This window comes from Podarcis gaigeae (genome assembly GCF_964106915.1).
Source record: "Podarcis gaigeae genome assembly, chromosome: 5".
Taxonomy (NCBI): Eukaryota; Metazoa; Chordata; class Lepidosauria; order Squamata; family Lacertidae; genus Podarcis; species Podarcis gaigeae.
The window spans coordinates 28,097,467-28,119,141 of NC_139681.1; the positions used below are offsets into that span (position 1 = coordinate 28,097,467).

At 42.1% G+C, this 21,675-nt stretch overlaps 1 protein-coding gene and 1 long non-coding RNA gene across 5 annotated transcripts in view; one reads left to right on the forward strand and one right to left on the reverse strand.

The window, feature by feature from the left end:
• Positions 1 to 1,933: 1,933 nt before the first annotated feature.
• Positions 1,934 to 21,675, forward strand: part of CABCOCO1 (ciliary associated calcium binding coiled-coil 1) — a 54,911-nt gene continuing 35,169 nt past the window's right edge. Inside the window, exons 1-4 of one of the 4 annotated variants that reach the window (XM_083740504.1) lie at positions 1,934 to 2,223; positions 11,681 to 11,781; positions 12,354 to 12,523; positions 14,416 to 14,560. In XM_083740504.1, coding sequence (XP_083596630.1) covers positions 2,050 to 2,223; positions 11,681 to 11,781; positions 12,354 to 12,523; positions 14,416 to 14,560 — 590 coding nt within the window. In that variant the 5' untranslated portion in view covers positions 1,934 to 2,049. Of the gene's footprint in view, positions 2,224 to 4,196; positions 4,260 to 8,267; positions 8,420 to 11,680; positions 11,782 to 12,353; positions 12,524 to 14,415; positions 14,561 to 21,675 lie in introns of those variants that run through there. The other 3 variants (XM_083740505.1, XM_083740507.1, XM_083740506.1) reach the window with 3 other exon arrangements.
• Positions 14,567 to 21,597, reverse strand: LOC310845441. Its single transcript, XR_014564733.1, has 4 exons — positions 19,872 to 21,597; positions 17,870 to 19,084; positions 15,429 to 17,476; positions 14,567 to 15,011 (listed from the first exon to the last, which is right to left on the reverse strand). It is a non-coding gene; the product is annotated as an uncharacterized lncRNA (long non-coding RNA).

Consider the following 21,675-nt stretch of genomic DNA (forward strand, 5'->3'; position numbering starts at 1 on the left):
CCAAACTAAGTTTGTCCATTAGAACAGGACACAGGGTACCAGATCCTGCGGTGTTTTGTAGAATTAGTTATAGCATTTTCGAGAACTGTTTAGACGGTGCAGATGAAACCCCTGTGAATTTTTATATAAATTCCCTGCAATGCTTTTACAGCTGATGCTGGCAAAGCTGCAGTTATTTCCTCTTCTACTAAATACACATATATTATTGTCAATTAAAGTTACTATTTTGAGCTGCAGACGCAGCTAGCTGTAAGACGGAAGAAGCATGTGAGGAATTAGATGTAACTGTTGGAGGATCTCCCAACATTCTCTGTCTCCTTCTGCTTCTAACTATGTATGAATATAGTTGAGTATATCTGTGGATGTTTCTAGATTTCAGCAAAATATTCTTGACGTGCATTGTGTGAACTTGAGAGCATATGGTCGAGCTGATTATTAAACAGCCCTGTGGGCATAAACTGTGTGATTACTAGTAAATTTAAATTGTCCTTGAAGAATTTTCTCACCACCCGTTCATACAACCAAGATAGTTAAAGGTAATTTATAACACAAAGAAATATTAGTTAAAAGTGTGTGATCATGTACAAAAGATTGATATTACATGATAGAGCAATGGGAGGGGGGTTGGTAAACGACACCTGGGGGACACATTTAACACACATGACATAGATAACATAGCTTTCCCTTCTTGAGCCGCCCTCATAGTCACAGAGAGGATGTTTAGTGAGTAGCTCCTTTTCCTTTATCTTTCGCTCCCATTTTACCCTTGACTGTGTATATGGAACCAAGAAGTGATAGTTATTCTGATCAGCAGCAGACTAGTTTTATGTTGCACCACTGGAGCAACATGATTATCACAGGAAGAAGGCTCTACTCTTCACAATATTGTCTAATTTGGATTTACTTTTGAATAAGGTGGAAGAGCCTGGCTAGGAAGTGCCTGCCAGAAGTACAGCTGTTTCAAAACACAGCCTTGCCATCCAAACTAAAACAGAAATCACAACTGCTGCATAAAATTATTTACACCTTAACCACCGTGGGGGTCTTTTCTTATTCTTTGTCTGGCCTTTTCAATATGCACACTCTGCATAATCGATCACAAAACACGGCACATGTGCATCAGTTGAATGACAGTACCCAGGACTGCCAACTTGAATAAAATATTGGGGGGCAGGTAAGCCCCACCCCCACATAATTGATCGCATGACGTGGCCCACAGACACCATCTGAATGGGAATTCCCCTCAACTATAGGAGGCAGCCCCCCGCAAATATTTTATTGGGGGAAAGCAGGCGGCGAAGGGACCTGACCCATTAGGAGTTGGCTCCTAATGCCTGGCCCTCGCATCCCCACTCCCAGGGCTGGATTTAGGTTTGATGAGGCTAAGCTATTGAAGGTAATGGGGCCCTTTATATGGGATTTTTTAGGGAGCAGGCTAGCAAGTGGGGCACATTACTTACATCACAGGAGCCTAGAGAACACAAAACACTGTTGCTGTATGTAGGTTGTATTTTGTTTTTTATCTTATATTTTGGAAATGTACATCCAGTGGTTTTTTTCCTTTAATTTTTTTGGGGGCCCCCAAGAGAGTGGGGCCCTAAGCTATAGCTTGGTTAGCTTATACGTAAATCCGGCACTGCCCCACCTAGAAACGTGCCCCCCCCCTTTATGACAAGGGAGGCCGGCTATAGGATGGGCGCTGCTGTTGTCACCTGTGAACGAGAGCGCAAAAACATCCGGAGTGCGCCACGTTGGGGAAAGGCAGGTTGAAGCAGCCCACGTCTAAACCCACCACCAAGGGGCTGCACTCCAACTTCGGATCTGATTCTTCCCCGGGTCGAAGTGAGTTCGCTTTCCCCTTCGCGAAGCGGAGGCGTAGCCCCAAGAGGTAAAGGGAAAAGACCACGTTGGAGAAGGAGGAAGGAGAAGCGGATCAAGGGCCGCCGCCGCCTCCGGGCGGAAGGGGCTCCGTCGCCCTCGGAACCCGGCGCGCTCCGCTTGGAACGCGGCCGGCCTGGAGGAGGAGGAGGAGGAGGGCGGGACGGAGACATGTCGGGCTCGGCCCGCCCCTCGCACCCCAAGGGGCATCCCGGCTCGTCGCCTAGGTCTCACCATGTCCCCGCCCGCAAGATTTCCACGGGCAGCGCCGACATGCTCAGGGCAGTCGTTATGGCAGCCAAGAAAAACAAGGCGAAGGAGAAAGAGAAGGGAGCCAGCCGGCAGGTAGGAAGAGGCGAGCCAGCAAATAAAAAGCCTGCCTCTCCGCCCCAGGGCCCCGGCGTGGCCCCCTACGCGAGCCCCGCCGCCGCCCTGAGGCCTCGCCAGCCTTCGCTCAGCCCCCCTCCTTGGTTCATTCCTCCTCCCCAGTCTGGCTTTTTCCCCCTTTTCCCACCTAAGGGCGAAGTGCTCTGTTCTCCCCATTCCCTAAAATATTCTCTACCCTTCCAGTGTATTGAGGGGCTGTGGGAAGGCTCAAATCCTTATATTTATTCTAATGGTCTGTAGTAGTAGTAGTAGTTATTTTATTTTTATTATTTATACCCCCCCCCCACTCTGGACGGCTTCCAACACATATGGCTCTAATTAATAATAATTTTATTAGTGTTGTTCCGAAGGGTGGTCATATGTTACATTTGCCTTTTGAAATAATAATAATAATAACATTTCAAATTATTGTTTTTATTTATTGAATTTATATACCTGCTGCTCTATACCCAGAGGTCTCGGGGCGGTTAACACAGAGCAAAATCAAAATATAAAACCACTCTGTGTGTGTGTGTGTGTGTGTGTGTGTGTGTGTGTATTCAAAATGCTAACAACAACCCAATGACTACAAAATTGTTTTGTAGAAATATATTGTAGAACTGTTTGAAGGGGTCCCGAGGGTCATCTAGGCCAACCCCCTGCAACTCAGGAAACTCAGCTAAAGCACTGATGGCCATCCAACCTCTGCTAAAAACCTCTGAGGAAGGAGAGTCCACAAGCTCCCAAGGGAGACCATTCCACTGTTGAACAGCTCTTGCAGTCGGAAAGTTTTTTCCCAAATGTTTAGTCAGAAACTTCCTTCTTGTAACTTGAGGTCATTGGTTTGAGTCCCACCCTCCAGAGCAGGAGAAAATATATCCTATACATACATCATAACTGTTATCATTATCACCCTTAAAATTGCGCCTATCAGGGCACATTAAAAATAAAAGAAGAGCCTGCAGGATCAGGCCAGCGACCCACCTAGTCCACCATCTTGTTCTCACAGTTGTCACACAGGTGTCCGTGGGAGCAGAATCCAAGCACAAGACTGCTATCCCCTCCTGTGGCTTCCAGCAATTGGTCTTCAAAAGCATTGCCACCTCCAACCATGGGGCAAAGCCAACAGTCATGCACACTTACCTGGAAGTAAGTCCTGCAGAGCTCAGTGGGGCTTCCATCCAGCGCATGTGTAAAAATCCTTGCACCTGTGTCATGTCTCTGTCTGTCTCTTCAGCATCCAGCCCGCTTTCTTCTGTTTTGCTTACAGTGCAGTCCTATGCATGTCTACTCAGAAGTAAGTCCCACTAAGTTCATTGGGGCTTACTCCCTGCATAGCACTGCAGTCTTAGGTACATATAACATGTAAATGAGCCTTTTATTCATTATGGAATGCTATGTTCTGTGTTCTTCGTTATATAAACAAATATTTCTTAAAGCATAAAAGGAATTTTAAAAAACCAGAATGAAAATACAAAAATTTCAGCAAAATCTCTAGAACAGCAGGGTAAAAAGGACATGATTTGAAACTCCCTCAGATGGCAAAAAACTACAACTACATCCCTCAGATGGCAAAAAACTACAAGAATAAGAAAGGCCTTTGCCTGTCACTGAAAAATATCTTGAAGTAAATAGATGTTATTTCCCACCTGCTTTACCTGAGATGGCAGAGGTACCCCGAAGATGACCTGAGTACATGGGCAGGTTGGTGAGGAATGATAACGGTTAGCATTCTATGGCCCTTCAGAGTTGTGGCTTGTCCTTCTGCTGCTAAAGGAGCCCTGCTAGCAAAAGAATGGCTACCAAGATTCAGGTGTGATTCACATTGTGACATAGCTGATGACAGTGGCATCAGCTATGTCATAAGGGGATGTAGCTCCATTATGACATAACTGACGACATAGCTCTCTTTCAGCCTTCCACACTGTTATTTCTTTCACTGTACTACCTCTCCACTCTACACAAACATGAGAAAACATTTTCATTTTCACCAAGATGCGCCTCTCTGGATTCCGGTAGGGAAACCATAAGTTTTGTCAGTATATACATGCTTGCATTAGCACTGGTGTACATAGTGGTTTTTAGATTAAAACAAATTGCCATGCTTTTCTCCCACCTTGTTAATTTCCCTTAAGAGGCAATGGAATAAGGAAAAGGAAATTCGCATCTACAAAATTGCTAATGATTTCCCTATCTCTTATTAATTTTATGAGAGGCCAGGGGATGGGAACAGTAAAGAAAATGGCTGTGTGGCAGATGTCTTCTGCTATAGTAAAAGAGGAGGAATCTGGGGTCTATCCTATACTAGTTAGTTGTGATCAAAGAGATTGACATAGACAAAGACCGTGAAAATGTGACAAAGTCACTCCCTAATTGGAATGATTTTGTGGGGGGAGATGGTGTGTTGAGAATTAAACATTCCCTCCAGATAGAAAGCATTTGTATACAGGTGATGCAAAAATGCAGAAAGATTGAATGAATAAATAAATACGTATTGCTAGGTGACCATAAAAACTGATGCTAGCACATTTAGTATTGCATCTTTATGTTTTATGCGTCCATACCAAGAATGGGAAAGAAACTCGAAAGTGCTTCAAGGGGATCATGTGAAATGAGTGAAAAGGGCAGAGTTAGCATGGTGGAAGTGTTGGAAGTAAGCTTTAATTGTGAAGGAGAAGGAGAAGAACAGAAGTTGTGGAGTGCCAAGCTAGTTGCTAAAAATAGTGTACAGGCAATGCCAAAGAACTTTAGCTAAACACGTGTCAAATGCAGAAGTTCCCAGACTCATACCTTGGGTTAACTGCCTGAAAACATGGAGAAGTTCTTCCAGTCAGCTTAGAGACAATAGCAACCTAAACGGACAGGTGATCTAACTAGGTATAAGGCAACTTCCTATGGTCCTGTAGATTGGTAATTGACATGTTTTAATGGTATAAATGTCAAGAGACTTGTGCTGCTTTTTAAAACCTTTTGAGCAGCCAGTCACTTTAACGATCACTCTGTTCTGTTTTTAATAGTGTTTATATTTTATAGTATACATAAAGTACACCACCCTGGTATTTTATGAGAGGGTGGTATATAAATACTTTTATAAATAAATAAATAAATAAATAAATAAAAGACACAAACTTTTTTAAAAAAACAACCCAAAACCCTTGATGTCAAGTGTTTTGAAGCAAAGTTTGGGCCATGACTTGGAAATCTGACAGCCTGATCCTATGCATGTTAATTTTGGTGTCAGACAGTTCAGTAGGGTTTTACTCTTAAGTAAGCATGTGTAGGACTGAAGACTGAGTAAAGCTGGCTTGCTTTTTAATATAATTTATTTGGCAGTGTACAAAAATCAAGAAGAAAACAGGCAGTGCCCAAAGACTTACAATCTGAAGTTAGACAGAGCACATTGGGGAGAAAACAAAAAAGGGAAGGAAGGTCAGTCAGGAGAAGCCTGTGTGAATCAAATGTATGAAGGAAGAGCTTTAATTCAGAAAGTAGACTGGCATGAGATGTAAAGGAAATCACTTTTCTATTGCTGCTGGTAGCTGGGATTAAACCAGAAAGATGTATGTGTGTGAGATAGATTTTAATAGTCTGTGTTTTATCTAGAAGTTCAACTACACCTCTCACTAATGATTTTTTTAAAAATAATAATAATTAAATTTGTATACCACCCATTATTTGTAGATCTTGGGGAGGCTTACAGCATAAAAATACAATGGAAAAATATTGCATCTAGTAGTACAGGTATGGCATTTTTATTCTGCCAGGCTTTCAGTTAATTTTAATTCATAGCTGCCTGTGGCATGAATTTGTTGATTTGTTTTAATGCTCTCTGGTTTTATAACTTTTTAAATTGGCACTTTAATGAGGACTAAAGTGTGGTATAGAAATTATTTTATAAATAAATGGATAAGTACATATGGGAAAGAGTTCAGAATCTGATTTTTCGTGATATCCGAACCGTGGCTTCTGATTTGTTACCCCTCAAGAAAAGTAAGCCAAGAACAAACCTTTGTTACTACGTACGGTTTATCGGGAGAGAAATGAATCACAAGCTAGGATTTGAACATTAAAACAAAACAAACTCTGACTTGTTTTCTGGCAGTGTGGCAGAAGCAGAGAAGTAGTAAGGCACCAGCATGCTGCCCATTCACATTAAACCATAGTTTGTTTTTAACTATAGTTTGAACAGACCAATGGTTGTGAGATGGTGAAGTGCATTAATTCAGATTCTGTAAGAATTAAAATTGTAATTCATTGGAGTATGGTCAGGTAAAGATTGGGCTTGCATTTCCTTGCATTCAAATGCTCTCTTTTGTCAAAGATGGGAAAGATTTATCATTACCTGGGTTTCCATCATTTTGGGAACAGTGTTGTAGAAAAGGGTCAGTTGCATTTACAGGTCAATATCCAGATGTGGCATCCCACTTGCGCAGCAGACTTCCTCTTGCAGGCCTTCCCCTTTCTCCTCTCTCTGCAGCTCCCTCCTGTTTACCCCCAAAATCAGCTGTAGGGGGTTTGGGGATCCCTTGGAAACAGGTTGGGGCCATGGGTGGGCTGCAAGGGGCCGGAGGAAAAGGATCACTGTGTCTGCTGGTGCAACATTGGATCTCACCCATAATACTAAGACTGGCTGTCTATAGACACTTAAAAACGGGGGCAAAATCTTTACCATATTTTCTTTCCTTCTGAGATGGATTTGCTGCTTTTTTTTTATGAAACACAGTATTTTTCAAAAGATGGCTTCAGAAAATCACCTCAAAGTAGGAAAGCAGTATTGTGACTGTATCTAAATGACATGTCTATTTTTCCCGGATTTTCTTTCTCTTCCACAAGATTTGTGATATGCCCATTATACCTATGTTCTCTCTTAACAGTGTGCAATCCCATGTCTCTATCTTGAATTGTTCTTGTACTAGCCTGTAAGTACCTTTACTCTGTGCCCCTCTCAAAATTGTCTCTTTGTATGCAAAGTTCTCTTTGGCCTCTTCAAACAGCTGTCATTTCTCCCCCTTCCTTGTATGCTCATTGTCAAGTTTTACCCTATTGCCACTTTGATGACTAGAAATATTTACACCATCATCCCTAAAGGATGAATTGTCCTGAACCCAATGTTCCACAGCTCCTGTCAGCTTTCCCCCAGAAATAGGTTTAAAAGCTGCTCTGCGGCCTTTTTGATGTTAAGCACCAATAGTCTGCTTAATGAGCAGAGTCAAGGAAGCTATAAAAGGCAAGAAGTTTTCATTTAAAAAGTGGGAGTTTTGTTGAAATGGGGGAAATAAAAAGGAGTGCATACTTTGGCAATAAGGCAAGGAAAAAAGAACTTGGGGAGTTTGTTGCTGAAAACATTAAGACAAAATTAAATAGTCTAAATATATCAGAATCCAGAAACCAGCCCTGGAGGCACTTGAATTGTTAAATGACCTACGTACAAAAGGATGAATGAAAAAGGATTGGTAGATATTCATGGAGCCCTGCTGAGGATACTACTTTGAAAACAGTCAAATAAAGGTGACAAGTTTAATTATCTGAGGTAATCAACAAATAAAAAAATAATGCATGGCTGGGTCCACATGGGTTAGGAATAAGAGTTCTTAAAAGTGAAATTTCTGATACTTTATTTAAAAATATGTATTTTATTAATACTTATATCCTGCTTTATAGTCTCAAAAGGCAATCAAAGTGACCTACGAAAGATTCAAGCCTGTTACTAGGACAAGAGAGCACATGGTTAATCCGATTTTAAGCTGTATTTCAGTCAATTGCTGAATCTTATGTTTTAATGTATTTATATTTTGATGTTAGCCACCCTGAGCCCTGTTATGACTGGGGAGGGCAGGATATAAATAAATATTATTATTTATTATTATTATTATTATTATTATTATTATTATTATTATTATTATTATTAGCCCTATGGCACCAGGATTATTCAGGAGGTATTCCCTACCTTCATCCCTAGTTGTTTGTGGTGTTGCACTTCCATCTGCTGCCCACTGGGCAGCAGAACCCACTGATGTCCTCGCTGGATCTCACTCAGACCATGATGGAGAGAATCTTCCTTTGTTGCCTGTTGGCAGTTGCCAAGCAACAGTTCCTATTGAGATCTTTGAGACAAAGGAATAAGACTGAGGAGCTGGGTCTTGTCTAGGTGATGATGGAGGCAGGCATGATGGAGGCAAGTGTTCCCTTGATAACAGTTGGCAGGCAACAGCTTACAGTAGGCAAGGGAGTGGGTCTAAGCAGCTGGGTCTCGCTCATCTCACAGTAGAGCTAAGTCTTTGTGAGTAGTCACGCAGCAGCTCCCACTGTGTGTTCTGAGGCAAGGCAATGTGGATGAGTGGTTCTATTTTACTCAGACCTTGATTGATCTTTGCACTGAAATTGGCCTTCATGTTGGAGGATTTGAATGCTGCTAATCTTATACCAGTTTTTAAGAAGAGGTCTTATATCCTACTGTCTGTTCCAGGCATATTGATGGGAAGCAGAATTAAACATATGAAATAACAAGCTCTGCTGAGGAGGACTCCAGTGTGGCTTCTGAAAAAAGACATTCTGTCTTACCAACCCCTAGGAGTTCTTTAGAAGTGTCAACAAACACAAAAATATGGGTGTAGGCATATGTTTGAGTTTCCACAAAGCTTTTGGCAAAGGTCCTCATCAAAGGCTCTTGGGTAAACTTAGCTGCCATGGATTGGTAACTGGCTAAAGAACAGGAAGCAGAGATTAGGAGTATGCAGACATTTCTCACAATGAAGAGCAGTAAGAAGTGAAGTTTGTTGCTATTGGATATAAAATGCTGGCTTTTATAGGAACTAAGTCTTCCCCAACAGAACCTCACATTGCTTTCTACCAATTTGCTGAGGGATATTAGGTTAACTGTAGTTGCTGCTTCAGAAGTTGCTGCCAGATGATACTAAAACCTCAGAAGTCCAAAATACGACAGCAATTTCTCCCAATACAGCGATTGCTTATGAACATATCTCCAATGAGACAATTGGGAATCTCTAGGTAAGGAAGATGCCAGTTCACACATTTCAGTGTTGCGGGCAAACCACTGCAGTTGATAAACCAGCAGTAAAACTATGGAACCCTCTGCCACAGAAAGCAACGATGATCCAACAGGCCATTATGTTCTTATACATGTACAGCCGAAGCAAGGGGGCGGTGGGGCTTTTCACTTCTTGTTGGTAATAAGATATGAATTGGTAAATAGTGGTATTTGGTGTTCGGTACAAGTAAACAGGTGCACATTTCATAAATTGCTAATAATTCCTATAGTTCTACAGTGTGATTTACAAGCCATGGTTTATTTTCCCTTTCCTTTTTTTTTAAATTGCTTTTAACTATTAAGCACTGGTGGGGTCGGGGAGGGGGCTCCCTCCTTGCATTGACTTTGTCTTCTAGGACTTGGCTTGCTTCTATTTTGAGTGGGATTGTAAATCAACATGGCTATTTTTGGTGTGCTTCCTTGCTTAAGAAATAGAACAGCTCAAAAATAGATGCTATTGCACTTTACCTGCCTGGTGATAGCATGGATAATTTGAGACTTTCAGAAATTAATGTATATTTAGAAACAGTGAGTCTGTGTGCTGTTAGACTATGTCAGTTATGTGCAGGACGAGTTTGGGGTCTAAGACACTGGCTAGCTTCTCTGCCAGTGAATGTTATGCAAACCCTCCCCCCCCCCCCAAGCCTGATGTGGTATCTGGTACATAAAGATTGTCCAGCTACAGAAGTACTTACTCATCCCCAGCCATTGCTTTCTTTTGAAAGGCAGTCTGCTTCCTCCTTGGGAAGACATTTGCTTGTGCAGTGGAACTTCCTCTCCTCCTCATACCCTGCATCTGTTCTGGGGGTTCCCCCTCCTTGAGCCGATTTGGGAGGGGCGCAGAGAATGGAAGTTCCACCATGGAAGCGGATGTCTTTGCACTAACGGGGTGATTCCATTGGATACAACCAATTATCTTGATCATTGATGCCTGTTTTCCTTTATAGCTCTGGCCTGGGGGCCAAATGTGGTCATCCAGGCCACTCTATCCACTCCTCGGGACTTTGCCCAAACCAATTCCCAGCCACTCCCCCTTATTTTTATTCATTTATTAAATTTTTATACCGCCCTTCATCAAAAGATCATTGGCCATGCTCCATACCCTCCTTGAGTGCTTTTATGTGTCAGGGATGTGCTGTTGAACTGTGATAGTCTTTCTTGCCTGCCTTCATGGAGGTTGTAGAAATGTGTTTGGGTGCAGAAATGTTTGCATGCTGGGATGTTGGAATTGCATTATGTTGCTCTACCACTCTTACCCTGGCCTAACCAACTTTTTATTTCTGGCCACACCTACTTCTCTCTGACCCTACCTACCGCAGGCACCTGATCTAGGGTTGCCAAAACTCCAGGTCTGGCCTGAAGTCTCCAGGTTTGCTCGGCCCCCTACAGGGGCCAGGTGGAGACCTGCATCTCCAAGTGGGCAAGAGTGTCTTTAATAAATAAAGATTTCAAGCTTCAGCCTGGCAGGAGTTCACTGCAAATTATAGCATAGACAGTCGGGGTGGGGAGGGGCTTCCCCCCTCCCCTTTCTCAGTTAAGCTCCATCTTCAGGACCTGCCCCCATGACATCATCAGGGGCCGACCCCTAGGTCTTGGGTTAGGGCCCTGATATCACAGGGTCTCCTGATCTGTCAACCCTAATGTGCTCCTCTGCAGGTTTCCCACAGGAAAATGCTGGCCTAGGGCTGAAAAGGGTTCCTCCGCCTTTGCTTAATCAATATCTATATAATCAAATTTGGGTGATGCATTTTGAAACTAGGCAAAATATTTCAGTGGTTTTTTTCAAGAAGGAAAAAGAAGAAGTTGGAGGGGGAAAGATAAGAGGAGACACCTTATAGGAATTGGATAGGTCAGGCATCCCCAACCTGTGGCCCTCCAGATGTTTTGGCCTACAACCCTATGCTAACAGGACCAGTGGTCAGGGATGATGGTAATTGTAATCCAAAACATCTGGAGGGCCGAAGGTTGGGGATGCCTGGGACAGGTTATTATTTCAGTATGTGAAAGAAGCCTCAGGGACGTTCAGCATTTATTGTCTATTTTCATTACCGTCTTGGTGTAGTTCCTGAAAGGGTGGTCTGTGTTGAACCTCTTGTGGTCCTTGGACCATAGTTTAATAACCTCTGGGATAGGAGTTTCATTCAAATTTAGCTTGTTAACTAGTATGAACTTGAATTTCTGCTTTGCAATGTTGCGTTCTCTGAGAAGTATTTCATTTACAAATGTAAGACAAATTAATTTCCACTTATCTGTCTATTCCCAAATCAGCTAAGTTAGCACTGGCAGCTGCCATTGTTTCTTTTTATGCATTGATGAAGAGAGATCCTTGAGATAAATAAGTTGTGTGTGTGGCTGCTATTGTAATGTAATGTAATTTGCTTTCTACAGGATGAGGATGCTGTTAAAGAAGAAGAGGCAATGGCTTGGAAATTGCTTTCCCTTACGCAGATTAATATTTTGTTGGAACAAGATATAGCAGGAGTTCAAAGGTAAGACTGTTGAACTTACCCATAAGTATAGATTGATATTGTTCTTATTTTTATTCTCTGTTGAGTTAATGGGTTGAACAGCTTATAAAAGTTTTTGCCAGATTCTTTCCAAAGGACAGAGCAATGGAATCCTATACTGATTTAGGATCTTTTGACTTGTAGTTATCCACACACTCATGCTTTCTTGTGTTTGCCATTGTAAGGGAATTTATCTTGTGTTACTCCACTTGTGGGTTTATTTAAAGTGACTACATAATCAAAGTGAGTTATTAAATTTATTAATTTATGCCCTGTCTTTCCAAAGCTCTGGATAGCTGACAACATGAAAATGTTATCGTAATTAATTAACGCTTATTTGCACTAAATTAGGCCTGAGCTCATGGTACAGTGCTTACAGTGAGGAATCACATGATAATGGTTTTCTATCAGGTCAACAGGATTTACGCAGATTACTAAAGTCTGGTTAAACTGCTCTTTTAAAAGGAGGGTATGGGAAGCAAGATTGTTGTAGCTACATGTCCTAGCTTGGTCTTAATGCTCCAGTTTTGGATAACCACAATTTTTAATTGCAGTTATATGGAAACGTTCCTAAATCTGAAAGAACCTTTGACATCTTTGAAACAAGCTGCATTACTGGATTATTATGTCTCTGGATTTTGGTGGGCTAAAGCATTAGACTTCACACCTGTGCAACTTGGAGGACTCCTGACGCTGTTAAATATGCTGATGAATAACATTGAGAGTAAGTTTTGTTGTATTTTGCATTTTGGGTTTTCCATTTGAGCACTTTAATAAATTAATTTACTTTTTGTTAGAAGTAGTTGTTTTCTCAAGCCTGTTTTGTTTTCGAGCAAGAATGAGTTGCAAAAGCATGATTTTTGGGCATCCCAAGTTTCAGCAGGTAGTAAGTTTATTTTTGATACAACTCACTAGCCATTGTTATTTTGCTTAGTAAATTGAAAAGATGCATGGAAGCCAGAAATTGCAGAGTTAAAGGCAGTGACATACTGTGTAGGCCTGACCATGGTTTCATGTTGTTTGAAGCCTTCTGCACACCTTCTCACTAATCAAATACAGTTGATATATTTTGTAATTAATTTATTTGAAAGGATCTGAAAATAGAATTAATTTATATGTAAACCAGATAACGACCATGATCATCATATTGTAAACTTGCTGCACTTTTAGACGTGTGTGTGTGTGTGTGTGTGTGTGTGTGTGACTGCACCCCTACTTGCTCCAATCACCAACTCCCCTGTCATTCTGTTCACATTAACCCCTGGAGCTTCCCCTTCCCACCTCATGCAACTATTACATTCACTTTTCACCCTCCCAACTCAATTTCTGAAGTCACTGCTTTGCACACGTTTTCGCTTTCACCCGTGACCATGTGCTCCTGCTTTTGCGTAATCCACCTTGAGCACAAACCATTTCCATGATGACCTTCTGCATCTTCCTCCTGCCACACAGTGCAACTACCAAGCATCCTTTCCACGTTCTGCCCAGTTATGAAGCCACCATCCTTTCCTATTCTTCAGAACCTTTCATGTCCCAGGTTTCAAGCTGAACCCTATTTCCATGCCACCTACTCCCTACTTTTTTTTTTTTGGAACCTCCTTTGCACCCTTATTTTCACATTTACTCCCTTTTTTCCTCCACCACTCTTCATATTTTTCTCAACTCTCATTTGCACACAGATTATCCCCCATTTCCATACCTTCTCCTTTCATTCTGAACCCCTCTTGCACATACCATGATTACCTTTTCCCCCTTTTCCCTGCCACCTCCTTCATTTTTTTCAACCCCCTTGCACACAGAAACACCCCCACCCCACATTTCTTTGCTTCCTCCTTTCTCCTTTTCGATAGCCACCTTTGTGCATAAAGACTAACCTTGACATGGGAGTATTTGAAAGCCAAAGCTTTTCAGGTCTGTTTGCAATATGAAGCAGTTCTCTGAAAAAGAGCTTGACATTCTTTTCAGTAGACTCAGTCCAAAGGTACAGTCTGCTCTTTTGTCGGAATATTTTCCCAGTTGGTTCTTCCTGATGTTCTTACAGAGGTGGCTGCCTCATAATTGCTTTTCTGAATCAACCACCTTGTTTACATTAACAAGGAATTCCATGCTATTTGGGGCTGGCATAGTTATTTATTTATTTTTAGATGTATATGACCTCCATCAAAGACTATGCTCTGGGATAGCCGTATTGTTCACTGTCTTTGGTAGTCTGAACTAGAGTGCATTCTTACAGGGCAATTCACTCATCCCCACTTTAATATCCTGAAGAAAATGGCCATTATCTGATTTTGCCTTGGTTATTTTTTTGCCTTCTCTTAGTTCAGTATCTGATTCATCTCTTGAACACCAATCAAGTGAATTTAGGAGTGATTATGCCTGGAGAATTGCTTGTGCAATTTATTTCTTAATGTGGCAAATACATTGAGCTTTGAAAGCCATGAGATCCGGGTGAAATCTAGCTGAATTATCTAGTTGTTTGTACGTAAAAGATTTGCGACATAATGCCTTTCCAGCTAATAACTAGTTGTCAGATCTTATTTTCCACACTTGATTTAAAACCTTCAAAGTGTTAAAAATGAGAGTGGGTTGTGTGGTTTTTTCTGGTATGCATTGCAGCTCAGCATATGACACCGGAAGATAACATCCAAGAACTCAGAAATGCAATGGCTGGAATTGGGCGACGTAACTCGGAGAAAAGTGGTGGCTTTGAGTTCTTCACAGTAGACCAAGCCAAAGCCATAATCAATTATTTGAAGATCAGGTATTTATCTTACATGTTCATTGTTAAGAAGCACTCTGTGATTTGCCGTACCAAATGCACACAGTGTTCGGATGTCATAGATGCCTCTTATGAATAAGTATAGCTTCTTGTAGATAAGAGAAGCAGAGTGGTTTTGGATTAGGACTTGGGAGACCAGGGTTCAAATAGCTGCTCAACCATGTAGGTCAGTGAGCAACCTTGGGCCAGTTAGTCTTGCAGCACAACCTACCTCACAAGGTTGTCGCAGCTTAACCTACACCAGAGGATTGTTGTGTTGATAAAATGGGGAGAGCCATCCATGCCACCTTCAGTGCCTTAGAGGAAAGGTGGGATATAAAAGAAATCTAGTAGTAATAATAGTAATCTGTAATAATAAGCCCTTACACCACAGCAGCTAATAAACCATGTTTTGGGTTACTTGTGTGACATACATATGTATTTTCTGGGGGTCCTGATAGGTATCTGTCAGGGAACTGCCATCAGAGCGAGAAACGGAGGCAGGGCTACCCAGCGATGCCGGAGAGGGGACGAGCAGGGGGGAAGGATTTCAGCGTAACACCCATAGAGAAGAGAGGGAGATGGAGGAATTGGTGACAGGGCTCCAAGACCCTTCCCCCGACACGAGTGGAGAGAGCGCTGGGACGCCCCTGCCTTCCTCTTACTTGCGCAGACGCGTTCCGCGCAGAGAACATAGGAGGAGACTCGGGGTCAAACAGCTTTTATGCTGGAAGAGGTTCAAGAGACGCCCACTCTCGGATTCTGCAAGTGACTAACAGGTCACGGAGGGCGAGCTCCGACCCTAGGCATGGTTGGGGCAAGCAAACTAACTGAACTGAAGTAAGGTTATGCACAAGTAACCCCTCACAACCATTACAGTATCATACAGCCATTAAAATATAAAACCAAATTAAATGGGAAAAAGAGGTCCTTTTAAAAATAAAAACTAATTTACTTCAAAATATCAAATTCACAGGATAACAAAATATGATATGGGTGAATATAACAGTGACAAAAAAGCACAAAGTCAAGGAGGTCTTGATGGGAAGAACTTCACATACAATTTTTCTCTGATATTTATATCTTTACTCACATTGATCAGTAGCAATGTCCAATTTTTTAAAATGTCTTGGATCATGGTGAGCTGTCTGAAGCTCAGTTTTGGCGTCTACATTTCAGCATTTCTCAGATGATGAGTTCCCACCACAGTTCAAAACAAAATGCTTGATTTCAGGTCAGGCATGAGTTCCCTGCCTGTGAACCCCAATAAAAATGTTTGAAGCTTCAAAAATATCTCCACTGTATGTTCATCTTGCCACGCTAGTAAGCAGTATTAACAATATTAGTTTGACCCAGGTTCCTTCAAAGTCTTTCTTTGCTCTTCCAGAGATAGGAATAAAGTTGGTGAACAAATATCTAACCACACTGGCAGATACTGGTTAGAAAATACTGAGCTAAGAGGAAATACAGTAACTACCTGAAGAGGGCAGAGTGGAGAAAGTAAAAAACTACAAGTTAGCTCTATCAAGGTTAATATTACAGTGAATATAACACTCCCTCCCCCCAATATTTTTGTGAGATAATAGACAGCAATCTCACCAGAAGGCTAAAGTCAATAAGCAAGCTATTTGTAAAGTTCATCTTAAACTAAATGAAATATATTAAGAGACTTCTGGGATCGCCATCTAGTTAATACCTCTTATGCAGATTCTTGCCACAGTTTCTGGCCAATAAAACATGGGGGGACTTTACACATTTTAAAGTCAGTCTATGTTTAAGGAGGAGACAGGGACAAGGAGACAGGGACAAGGAGACAAGAGTGTATACAGTTTTACTTACTTTGTGCATTGGATTAGATGGAGATACCCAACCTTTGTAGTAGTAAACCTCCCTGAATCAGCTCTGAGCTTCTGGGAGGTTCACAACTAAAGAGTAAAGATTGGGAACTCAGGCATTAATTCTTATAGTACAAGCAGTGGCAGCATCAGATTTTTTTCCCCTTTGGAAGGGCACAGAAGGGGCAAAGTTTATTTCTAGGTGGGAGAGTGGTGTAATCTTAATCAGTTTTTTACATTTTTGTTGTTACATTTTGTTCAGATTATTACATTTTTGATTCTTTGTTTTCTTTTATTGTTACATTTGCACTTTTTGTTAAAAAAAACATGTTAATCATCAGGTTGCTTTTTTAATTGATTGGCTTTTTAATTATATTTGCATGTGTCTTAAATTAATATTTTCAGGTGTGGGGGGGGTGTCCCTTTTTATTTTTTACTTAACTGCCCACTTGGGGTTGCAGTCCTCTTTTGTGAAATCAAATGTCATTAGCAGTTGCAATTAACAAAGTGTTCAGTTTCTCCCAAGAAGCATCTATTCAGAGGTATATTAGCATTGGTGAAGGGCAACTAATGCAAATACAAAAATAAATGTCTGGCTCGATCACAACTGTAATAGTCCCGCTCTATTCCGCCTTGGTCAAACTGCAACTAGAGTATTGTGTCTGGTTCTGGGCACCACTAAAAAGGATATCGACAAGCTGGAATGTGTGCAGAGGAGGGCAACCAAGATGATACAGGATCTGGAAAGCAAATTTTATGAGGAATGGTTGATGAAATTATGTTTAGCCTGGTAAAGAGGAGACTGAGAGAAAATACAATAGCCATCTTCAAATCTCTAAAGGGCTGTCACATGCAGGATGGAGCAACCTTGTTTTCTCCTGCTAGGACCCAAACCAATGACTTCAAGATACAAGAAAGCAGATTCTGGCTAAATATCAGGATGAACTTTTTGATAGTAAGAGTTGTTCAACAGTGGAACAGACTCCCATAAGAGGTGGTGAACTCTCCTTCTTTGGAGGTTTTTAAGCAGAGGTTGGGTGGCCATCTGTCATGTTAAGATTCCTGCATTGCAGGGGGGGTTGGACTAGATCAGGGGTGTCTAACTCAAATTCATCGGGGGCCGCATCAGCAGTTTGGTCACCCTCAAAGGGCCGGTTGTATCTGTAGGACTTACAGTACAGGAGAGAAGGGTTCAAGCAGTCGTTGGATCTGTCACATCACAGGATGGCATGCGCTCAATATAAAAACAAGTGGAGGTTTCCTGAATGCATGTAAAGTGGAGGTTTCCTGTGCAGAATGGCCGGCGCCACTAGAGGGCAGACGTTCTCTGGCTTGTAGGCTGCCGTGCATGCGCTAAAGAGGTGGCTTTCTTGTGTCAAAAAAAAAGCGAGAATAAAAGGTGAAGGCTGGTGGCCAGCGGCGGCTACACGGGCCACATGACGAGGTCTCGCGGGCCTTGTGTTTGACACCCGTGGACTAGATGATCCCCTGGGTCCCTTCCAACTCAACAGTTCTGTCATTCTCTGAAAGACAAATGCTCCCAGGAACATCACATGCAAAGGCAACAACCTCTCCCAGGTATTTGGAGGTATGCTGCTTTTGAGCATGAAGCTCCCAATCAGCTGCCACTTTTTATTTATATATAGGCCACCTTTCGCAGTTTCCTTCACACAAAGTGGCTCACAACCTGTTAAAGCACAATTTATGACATATTACAAGCCATAAAAAATGGAAACATAACATGAAACATAATCACACATTGCCACAACAATACTGGCAAAATAAATGTGTTTGATGTAAACGGACATCGAAACTAGCAATTTGAAAAACAAACCAACAGAACATAAATGCCTAACATAAATATCAGGGTGAAAGCTGTTTGGAGTTGTAAAAGAACAATGAAACGGGGAACTGCATACAACAGCAGACTTGATAGACGCATTTTTCCAGTCAGGAAAACTGGTCAAGAGCAAATTCCTGAGGGAGAAAAGGGGTGGACCACTCCCACCAGCTCTCTCACTTTGCATCCTTCCATTTGTTGCTTGCTTGCTGCTTGCTTGCTGGTCAAACTGCAGGAAAATTATCCCATATACAAACAGCAGAATGTATCATTTGATGTAATAAACTAGAAATGGAAACTGAGGGAAGTCAACAGGGAGGGGGGAATTGAAAAATGAATGTTTAGTATTGATATTGGAAATTTGTTTTGAAAATGTAAAATCAATAAAAAATTTAACAACAACAAAAAACTGCAGGAAAATTATCCCAGGCCAGTCCCTGAACTGGCTTGGGATTGGATGTCTCTTGAAAGACAGCATGCCTTCCTTCACTAGAAGTTGCATCTGGATCACCAGGGCAGTGGAGTAGCACCTGTTCTGGGCCTGACATGGATGCTTTAGTGGAGATTCCTGTACTGCAGGGGGTTGGACTAGATGACCCTCTGCCCCCTTCGAATTCTACAACTCTGTGATTCTATTCCACCTCTGCAGCTCTAACAGTAAGGTGTCTATGGCCTGTTTTAACATTCCTGTTCCTTCTCATTGCATTTGTGCTCAGGAAGGTTAAAACAGGTCATAGCCACCTTACCGTTAGAGCTGCAGAGGTGGCATAGAATCACAGAATTCCTAGTCTGGGGTCCATCATTTTAATTTCCTACAGTGGCCTGGCCTGCTTCTGCATTGGGGTAAAGCCTCTACCCCTTCCGGAGAGGAGGGGTTGTGAGCGGAAGACGATTCCCGCGCCATGCAGGGGGCGCTCCGCCCCCTGCTTCAACTCCAGGGCTGGCGCGCCACGCCCCTCTCCGGTTGGGCACCCAATAGGGAAGCTCAGCGGGGGTGTGGCTTGCCGTTCAAATGCGGCCGCGCCAGCCATCCCCGCCATTGCACACACATTTTCTTCGAGTCACCCACCCTCCACTCCCTTTAGATTAGCTTTTCCTGAGACTTTGCTATGGACCTCTGGTTGGTCACCCTGTTTAACCAGAGGGCCTGCTAGGAGTTTTTTCCAATTGGCTAAATTGGCCCGGCCTCTTGGTTTTTTTCGCCTACCTCGTAGCAACCGTCACAACTTTCGTGGTATTTGGTCGTTAGGCATTGGAATGTGTTGTTGGTGTTTCGGGGGGCAAGGTGTGGCCATCACCTTCCCCAACAATTTTGCGTATTCCGCTAAAGGAATCCGGTGGTTGTGGATCCTGTCCGATGCCCATGTGGCGGGGGGCCATGGCATGACCCTCGGTGACATCAGGAGAGAGCCTATGGTTGTATTAGCATCAACAGGCTCCACCTTCTGGTGAATAAACCCCCTTTGGGCTCACCCCTCTCCGAGTGGGTGGAGTCTAATGTTCCGTGGTCCAGTGCCTAAGCCAGTACCTTCTCACATGCTGTAATCCATAAAGTTGTGGCCTTTTCCTTACCCATTAACCTTACATACTGTATCCACGTGTCTTTATTCCCCAAGCGGGGATCGGGTCCTCGAATCACAATAATGTGCTGTTATAATGGAGTCCCTAATGCTGAACAGAATGTCAGAAATAAGTTTAAGGTCAACATTGGGTTTTGCCAGGACACTTAAGTCATCAACAGCTGCCAGGGATGCTGGATGCAAAGGCTGTACTTCTGTATATATTTTCAGTGATGGAGCAAAGGTATTTTTCCTTCCTCAAAATGAGTATTTGGTGCTTCAGTTCTTAAAACCTTTTTTTCCCCTGGAGGAAGCTTTGTTATAAACATCTGAGAACTGTAATAAAAACAAGGAGAAATGCCTGAATATAGAGGCACAATCCACACAGAAGCTCTGATGATGTCTTCACGTCTGCTAAAAGATGACAGTGTTTTTCTTTTCCCCCCTTTTTTCATCTTGTCTCCGGAGGCAGGCAAGCAAGCATCAACATATCTCTTGACATTTTCTTTCAGGAAACAGTTAAGCTGGGGAAATATGTTGGCATTAATCACTTTCAGATCCTTGCAAGGTGTCATAAAAAGCCCTACCCTGTAACTTCATTCACATGTGTAATCATTTGTCTTGTCATGCCAAAAGTCTAACCATCAGTAACGGCAGAAAGGAATGCCAAGTGTATTCCATTGTGTCCCTTAAAAAAAGAAAGGAAAGGAAATTTTGTACTGTTTTGGAGGAGAAATATGTATGTTGTCCAAGCTACATAATTTGATAGAAATGTGGCTCAATGAAGCTCCTTGAGAACCAGGACAGTAATAATTTGGCCTATGCATACGCATTCCCCTCGCCTCCCTGAATCCAAAAGGGTGTATTTGGTTACACAAATGAGCATGTCTTTGGTCTGAGAGACATGGCCAAGGTATAAAGTATTTCTGTAGTGGTAATTTTCAAAAAGCAAAAAACTAGGACCAGGAGTTCGTGAGGGGTTTTAATATATATACATGGAAGTTCTTGTTATAATAATAAATAAAACTTAATAAAAAATAAAGCAGTTCTATCCTACCTTTACTCCAAGGAGATCAAGGTTGTGTACATGGCTGAACCATATGTATGTGTGTATATATATAAAATCACAACATTCCTATGAGATAGATTAGTGCTCATAGATGGTGATTGGTTCAATGACACCCAATGAACTTTCATGGCTGGGTGGGAATTTGAACTGGAGTCTCCCCAGTCCTAGTCTATCCACTGCATCCCCCTGGCTCTGTGATGTTCACAAAGGGCTTCTGTTTCTTCAGAATTCTGCTGTACGTTCCATTCTCTGACTTAGAGGTACGAGCTATTTCCAATTACACTGCAGTGTCCCTGATGCCCGCTATTGATGCACACTGTTGAAAAGTTTGTCCATCATTGAGGGAAAACATTCACAGGTGGTGTTGTGTTATATCATCCAGAGAGAGCAGTGATAAGGATTGCAGAAACGCACTGTGACTGCTGCTGACTGCATGGCTTCCATAAGTACGTCCAAGTGAGTCTTCTGGCCATGCATCTGCTGCAACTATTTTCACACTTTCTGATGTCATAATGTTTTCATGTTGCTATGGCCGTGAGTCACCTTTTCTTAGCATTGTGATCTCACCAGAATAAGTCCCCTACCCACAAACAGATGGGCTATAATAGAAAAAGACAATTTGTACCACTTGATCACCGAGAAAAACAGCAAGGACTAAAAAAATTTTAATGTTTGAAAGTGAGGTATGTCTCTCAGCATCAGAATTAATTTAAAATAACACTTGTGCTAACATTCCAAATTTCCTTGTTAGGTTTGTATAGAAGAATCTATCTAAATGAAGTTGGAAATGTGTCCTATCTTGGGTTCTGATATTC